The sequence below is a fragment of the Mirounga angustirostris genome, unplaced genomic scaffold (assembly GCF_029215605.1).
Source record: "Mirounga angustirostris isolate CCGP_5_RB_7025 unplaced genomic scaffold, mMirAng1.0.hap1 SCAF_16, whole genome shotgun sequence".
Taxonomy (NCBI): Eukaryota; Metazoa; Chordata; class Mammalia; order Carnivora; family Phocidae; genus Mirounga; species Mirounga angustirostris.
Genome location: NW_026991724.1, coordinates 49,421,130 through 49,428,716, shown reverse-complemented (window position 1 = coordinate 49,428,716; position 7,587 = coordinate 49,421,130). Strand labels below are relative to the sequence as shown.

General features: G+C 45.1%; 1 protein-coding gene across 1 annotated transcript in view; it reads left to right on the top strand.

Annotated features, from left to right (window-relative positions):
- The first annotated feature begins 780 nt into the window (after positions 1–780).
- The window catches only part of ZNF235 (zinc finger protein 235), a 31,335-nt gene continuing 24,528 nt past the window's right edge, over positions 781–7,587 (top strand). Inside the window, exons 1-4 of the mRNA XM_045891691.3 lie at positions 781–1,023; positions 2,487–2,549; positions 5,397–5,523; positions 6,457–6,540. Coding sequence (XP_045747647.2) covers positions 796–1,023; positions 2,487–2,549; positions 5,397–5,523; positions 6,457–6,540 — 502 coding nt within the window. The 5' untranslated portion in view covers positions 781–795. The remainder of the gene's footprint in view (positions 1,024–2,486; positions 2,550–5,396; positions 5,524–6,456; positions 6,541–7,587) is intronic.

The following is a 7,587-nucleotide window of genomic DNA, read 5'->3' as shown; positions in this document are numbered from 1 at the left end:
TCTATGTTAACATAACTGTTCAGTTGTCATTAGCACGCCTTTACTATTCCAGGAGATTGCTGTCCAAGCAAATTGCTTGATTGTTCATCACAGGTTACATCAACTCTTAAATCCTCTATCAGCTCTTCAATCTCTTCGAAAGAAAGCAACGGCTGGCACCTAAAAACCCTTGCTGTTCCCCCCAATCCTGGACTGTAGTACCATGATCCTTGCGCAAACCTAATCAAGTCCGTCGCATTGAAACCAAGCTTGCAATTCCCAGTGAATTCCAACCTTGACTTCGTGGCCCCGTTAAGGGGCTGTCTGTAAACTCCGTTTATTATCGACGGTTGTATTGGTGATATCGGAGGAGCTGACATTTGATGCAGGTTTGAGATCTTAAGTTCGGCGTTCAGCGGTTCAGCTTGAGTCACTACGTTTTCCATTTTTAGCCTACCCCTTACTCCCGCTAAAGATTTTGTTAACTTCACAGTGCAAGCTTTGTTTTTCTCTTTTATACGACCGAATTTTTTCTTTTCTTTTTTTTTTTTAAGATTTTATTTATTTGAGAGAGAGAGAGAGCACATGAGAGGGGGGAGGGTCAGAGGGAGAAGCAGACTCCCTGCCGAGCAGGGAGCCCGATGCGGGACTCGATCCCGGGACTCCAGGATCATGACCCGAGCCGAAGGCAGTCGCTTAACCGACTGAGCCACCCAGGCGCCCACGACCGAATTTTTTCAATTCGCAATTACTTTCTCGTGAGCTGTAAGAAACGTATAAAACAAAAAGAAATCTGACAGTTACAGCGCCAGAGGAATGACTCAAACCGAAACCCCCTCTCGGTCCGAAACGAGGGCCAGCTGGTGGACATTGCGGTCCCGCGAGCTGCATTCTGGGAAATGTAGTCCAGCAGGTGCGCGAAACCCGAGGCGCTTCCCCTTGGGCATTCTGGGAAGTGTAGTCCAGGAGCTGGGTACAGTCGGAGGGTCGGCGGCACTTCCGCTCGGGGAAGGCGAGGTCGGGGCCGAGACTGCTGGCCGTGAGGTGAGTTAACCCGCGTCCCTGCCGTCCCTCCGAGGCTTCTCGGCCTCGGCGTGGGGCCAGCAGCCAGCCGGCCCTCGCTGCTGGCGAAGGGGAGCCGCGGCCGGCGGCTGAGGGCGGGGACAGAGGCAGCGGCGGCAGAGTGCCGCTGCCCGGCGGAGCCTCCGCGTCGGGGCGGGCGCGCGTGGCGAGCGGAGTTTGAAGGTCTCCCGCGCTCTCCGCGCCCGCAGCCTGGGTCCCGGACCTGCCAGCTGGCTCTGCGTGCGCCTCGCGGTGACACCCTGGGCGAGTGACATAGCATCTCCTTGCGTCGGTTGCCTCTCGGCTAAAGAGCGTTAGTGTCTTCCCAGTGGTGGTCTGAGAATGAAATGAGATTAGATATGAAAGCTAAAAATCAGTGCCTAGTGCAGCATTGGATGGGACCGTGACTTCTGTCATCATCCTCGGGCCCCCTGTTGTTGGGAAGATCCTGGGAGCCCGGCGTGGGCTCGGAGCCCCGGTTGCAGCTCCGCTGGCCCTTCACTGATCTCTGCTGCGGGGCCGGTCCTGGATTCCTGGACTCTTCCGAGACACTTGTTTAGGAAGCAGAGTTATCTTCAGCCGGACCCTGAGGAAAGTTCTCTGTGGTTTATCGCAGAGAAACAATCGTGATCACGGCTTCGCAGAGTGCCTGCGGCGTAGCGAGTCCTTAACTGTTCACAACGTGTAACAGCTGCGTGTCGTTAATTTAAATGCAACAGGATTTCTTAGTCTGCGGTTTTTATTAGTCATCATTTGCCTCCGTGCACACGGGAGAAGAAACTTTGTTGAGGCCCTTCCAGCTTAATAACATGCTCAAGTAATTACACCTGTTAAAATGGTGTAATTGGGGGGAAAATCATGGCAGCTTATCATTAGCCGCAGAACAAATTACCTGTGGGACAACCAGTCAGAATTAGACTTTCCTAGGGTAACGGTAACTCATGGCTCTGAATTCTAGGTTTCTTAAAACAGTCCTTTTCTGAACAGCACATCTGCAAGGGAGGTTTTATGAAGCACAATAGCATCTGCTTGTCTGATACTGGAGGAAATAGGGAATACCGGCATTATTATGATCCCCATTTACAGGTGACTGGATTGAGGCACAGGAAGATTAATACCTCGCTCAGGGTTTGCACTGCTGGGAAGTAGAAAACAATAAGTAGAAATGCAAAATTTGAACCCAGGCACTTTGGCCCCATTAAGTTAAATTATATTGCCTGGATGTCTCTCATTACCTCTCCTACCCAGGCTCAGGAATGCTCTGGAAGCTACCAGAAGCACTTAGGTTAGGGACTGTTCATGAACAAAGGCAGCTGACTGAGGGGGCCTAGGGGATGCTGGAATCCAGCCCCTGTTCTAAATTTTGCCTGGAGAAAGCAGCTTCCTGTTGGCACAAAGCGCTGCACCGACTACCAGCTCTCTCATGAGGACTTTCCCTTCCACAGTTTTGCCTTTCCAGAGCTCTGCCTCTCCCCAGAAGGAAAAGAAGAAAAATGACCAAGTTCCAGGTAAGTTGGGTTTGCCTTTCTGTTACTTAAAATGACATCTCATTTCATAAAGATTGGATGCATTTTTCCCTTGCCTGGGAAGGGTAAAAAGGAACCCAAGGCACCTAATTGTTGTATACCAGGCTCTTTTTGTTTATTTCCAAATAATAGTGTGAAAAGTAATAGATATTTAAAAAAAAAAAATAACTCCCACATTACAAACGTGTTTATAAATCAGCAGTTTTAATTGTCCCGCATTCTTTCTCATTTGTGTTGACATGTCTAGATTTATAATCCTAGTTTAAGTACCATTTTGGGTTTTTCAAATGTAATTTTATATTACCTACAATTTAAATGGTCACATCATTTCCCATAATTTACCTATTGCTTTACCCCATTCTCCATTTATATGCGGATTTTACTATTTTAAAGATGTTTACAACAACAGTTTGCTAACATATAACCTTTCTTCCTGTACAGAAACTCTGAGATTTCAGCCTTTTTTTTTTTTCCCTCTTTAAAGTTCCAGGGACTCCATGGTTTTCTCACATGTGGTGCCTCCCATTTTGTGATAAGAATGTCTAAAGTACGGCTTGGTGCAGCAGAGTCCACCTCAGACTGAACTCAGAGAAAATAATTTTAGTTGTTTTCAAACAAGAAGAGTTAGATTTGGAGTGTGCCTGGCTGGCTCAGTCCATAGAGCGTGCGACTCCTGATCTCGGGATCTTGAGTTCAAGCCCCACGTTGGTCGTAGAGCTCACTTAAAAAATAAATAATTTTAAATAATAAAAAAAAGCTAGATTCCCTTTTTTATTTTAAGTTAAACTGTGTGTGTTATAGTTAGATGTTTATTTTATTCATTGAGATGTTAATATGTTTTAAAGAAGTACATACTTAGTTTTAAAAATCCTTAGTACTAGGGATTTGCCAGGCATTTACTCTGTGGAACAGAGTGTGTGTGAGGATATAGATGGTCTTACCTGCATTTTAACATGAAGAAACAGATTTGTGAACCTTCAGATACCTACTGACATCCACTCGGTGCCCAGTGACACTAAAGTTCCTGTTGTCTAAGCAGGGAGGTTCAGGTGTTTAATCACAGTAAATGGAAAGACCCAGAAGAAAAGAGACTTCTATTCGGGGACCTGAGGCAGCCTGCATGTGTGCATGTCTGGTAGGCGGAGGCCTCCAAAAGTAATATCGTCCTCAGCTAATTCCTTTTCTTAGTGGCTTTCTTTCCTTTGTCAGATGTATCAACTAGTTGTTTAATATATAGATGCTCAGAACTCTAGCTAGAGTTGAGATAATTTTTATTGCCATACAAAAGGTTGTGAGACATATAGGAAACAGGAGCCGGGGGTGGGGTGAAGGTGGGAATTTATACATACTAGGAAAAAGGCTTAATATTCTCAGTAGGAAATTTACTGATATATAAGATATTCCAGTAGGATTATAAACAAAGGAAATGAACAGGTAATATATTTTTAAAAAATCAAAAGATTTTTTATTATTTGAGTATAGTAAAGACCATCTTTTTAAATAAGTGGAGGGCACCTGGGTGGCTCAGTTGGTTGAGTGTCTGACTCTTTGTTTCAGCTCAGGTCATGATCTCAGGGTCATGAGATCAAGCCCTGAGTCAGGCTCCACACTCAGCACAGAGTTGGCTTGAGATTCTTTCCCTCTCCCTCTGCCCCTCCCCCTGCTCGCATACACACACTCTCTAAAATAAATAAAATCTTTTTAAAAAATTAAAATTGTTAGTGGAAAATTTTTAAAAAGTTTATCACTTACCAAATTACCCAAGATTTTAAAAATATTGTCCAATTTTGGCCAGAAGATAGAGAATCAGGGATACTTCTAATCTCTTACAGGAAGAGTTAATTGGGAAAATTGTCATTATATTAGCAAAATAAAGGTGCATATTTTTCAACAGTGCAATTGCCACTTCTTGGAACTTATCTTAGGGAAATAAGACAGTTGGCTGAGATCTGTATAAAAATGTTTTCTGCAGCATTAATAATTAAAAAAAATACTGTTTAATTACTTGGAATCATTAAATATGTTCTAGATCACCACTTTTGTGGAATACTGTGCAACCAGGAACAAGGATGGTAGCCGTAATCACGATGGCTGACGTTTGTTGAGTACTTAGTGTGTGTCAGATGCTGTCCTAAGTCCTTTATGTATTCTGTTTGGTCCTTTCAAGTACCTTATGATGTGGTACTATTACACAGATAAGGACATTGAAGTATTGAGAAGTTAGGTGACTTGACCAGGGTCCCAAAGCCAGTAATGGACAGAGCCTTAGAGGCATGTAGTCTCCAGAACATATGCTCTGAACCCTCAACACTGAATGCTGCTGCGGTTGACAGATAGGTCATGCTCCTGAGATCATAGAGAATGAACTGCGCGCCTGCCTGGGAGGGGTGCTGAAGGCCTGTTAGGTGCGCACACGTGGACGAAATCGTGGTACTGCCCAGTGAGAGGAGGAGACGGGCACTATTAAATACTGTTGGGATGAATTCCTGAAACATTTCTTGTAAAATTTGTCACTATCAGTCAAGTTCTAAAACGTGTATATGCCATGATTTGACCATGGCAGTTCCAGAGACTTAACTATATAAAGGGCACCACGTCACATGTACACAGGTATTTTTCTTTTTCTTCTCTTTCCTTCTCCTCGCCCCGTGACCCTCGCATTTTTGGTATGATTGTGGAAGGGGAGGAGGAGAAACTATTAAGAAGAGTTGCTCAGATCCCTCAGAATCTGGAACCACTTCCCACATAGCTCCTCCACCCCCTCAGCGTTGCCCTGCTCCCCGTGGCCACCGGGTGCGAGATTGAGGTTGCGTGTGCTCGGTGTTGTAGGAGACGGTGACGTTCAAGGACGTGGCCGTGGTCTTCAGTGAGGAGGAGCTGGGGCTGCTGGATTCCACCCAGAGGAAGCTGTACCGAGACGTGATGCTGGAAAACTTCAGGAACCTCGTCTCTGTGGGTGAGCACAGGATCTTTCTGTAACTCATCCCCTCAAGCAGGGTTTCTTAACCTAGGCACTATTGACATTTGGGGGCAGATGATTCTTTGTTTTGAGGACTGTCCTGTGGATATTAGGGTGTTTAGTGGCATCCCTGGCCTCTGCCCACTAGTTCATGGCTTCAGGACTCCTCAGAGGCCAGAGTTTTCCAGTCCCTTTGGAGCACGGAGACAAGACGTTTCTAGTCTTTGTTTCAAGGCAGACGTTGTCGCATGTAGATGAACTATAAATGAACAGTTAAGCTTGTCTTCACCTGGCTCCATATTTCATAGATATTTTTTAAACATGTAGATCATGATCTATTGGTGGGTCAGGAAACTGATTTAGTAAATTGCATCAGCAGTCTTACAGAACACTTACAGAACCGAGTAATAGTATCAGAGCTCCTTAGAATGGTGCACGTTGGTGCACATGGTAGCAGTAACAGCAAGCTGTTTCTAGTGAGGGGTGTCAGACTGGGAAGAATGTGACAAAAACAGACATTGGTTAGAAACCGTTCATTTGAGGGGTGCCTGGGGGGCTCAGTTGGGTAAGCATCTGACTCTTGACTTTGGCTCAGCTTACGATCTCAAGGTTGTGAGATGGAGCCCTGAGTGGGGCTCTGAACTTGGCATGGAGTCTGCTTGAGATTCTCTCCCTCTATACCTCCCTCCACCCCCTCTTAAAAAAAAATAAGAAACAGTTCATTTGATCATTTATTTCTAGACTTTGTGTGGTAGTGATATATCTCTAATGATACCAAGTGTATTTCTTACTATGGGTGGTGATAGGAAAAGTGTTTGACAAACACTGCTTTGGGGAGGGGCAGAGCCTTATTGTATTATGGGATGAGAACCAAAATTTTTCAGTACTTTCGCCCTTAATGGTTTTCACTTTTATCTTATCTTTTCATAGGGCATTCATCCTCCAAACCAGATATGATATCCCAGTTGGAGAGAGAGGAAAAGCTTTGCATGAAGGAGATCCACACTGAAAGAGGTAGGCACTCAGGTAAAAACTGTGCAACCGGGGTCTTTTGTAGGTGACGGTCCCATTGTTCTGCCTCTGTTCTGGATAATCTTCATGCAGCAGCCAGAGAGACCCTTTGAAAACATTAATCATATCATGTCACTCATCTGTTTCAAACCCTCCACAGCCTTCTCCCTTCACTCAGAATAAAACTGAAAGTGTTTGTGGCCCCAGGGTGGCTCAGTCATTTAAGCATCCAACTCAGTTTGGGCTCAGGTCATAATCTCAGGGTTGTGAGATCGAGCCCTGCATTGGGCTCCATGCTCAGTTCAGAGTCTGCTTGAGATTCTCTCTCTCCCTCTGCCCCTGCGTGTGCTGTCTGTCTCAAAACAAAACAAACAAAAACCAAAAAATGGGTGCCTGGGAGGCTCAGTTGGTTAAGTGCTTTCAGCTAAGGTCATGATCCCAGAGTCTCAGGATCAAGCCCTGCATCAGGCTCCCTGCTCAGTGGGGAGTCTGCCTCTTCCTCTGCCCCTCACCCTACTCATGTTCTCTCTCTCTCAAATAAATAAATAAAATCTTTAAAAAAACAAAAAGAAAAACCAAAGTGTTCAAGCAGCCTGGAAGGCCCTATGGTATGTGCTCATTCCCCCAGCTTAAACATTCATTCTACATTTTTCTCCAGTCATCTCCCCCCACCCCACTGCTTTGTCTGCCGGCCTCACTTTTGCCTCAGACAGCACAAATATGCTCTACATCAGGACCTTTTCCATTCTCTTCTCTGGCTGGAATTCTGCCAGCCCGTACACATCCAGTCGCTCTGGCTTTCTTACTCATGTCGAAGGCCTTTCTTCCAAGGCCTTCTCTGACCACCGCTTAAAATGCCATGTCCCATCACTCTCCATATCCTTGACTTGCCTTAATTGTGTGTAAGCGCTATACCACCAGGCTTACTAACATATATGATTTTTAAATTGTGGTAAAATATACATAACATAAAATTTATTTTAACCATCTCTAAATGTACAGCCCAGCGGCATTAAGTACATTCACGTTGTTGTGCAACTGTCAACACTG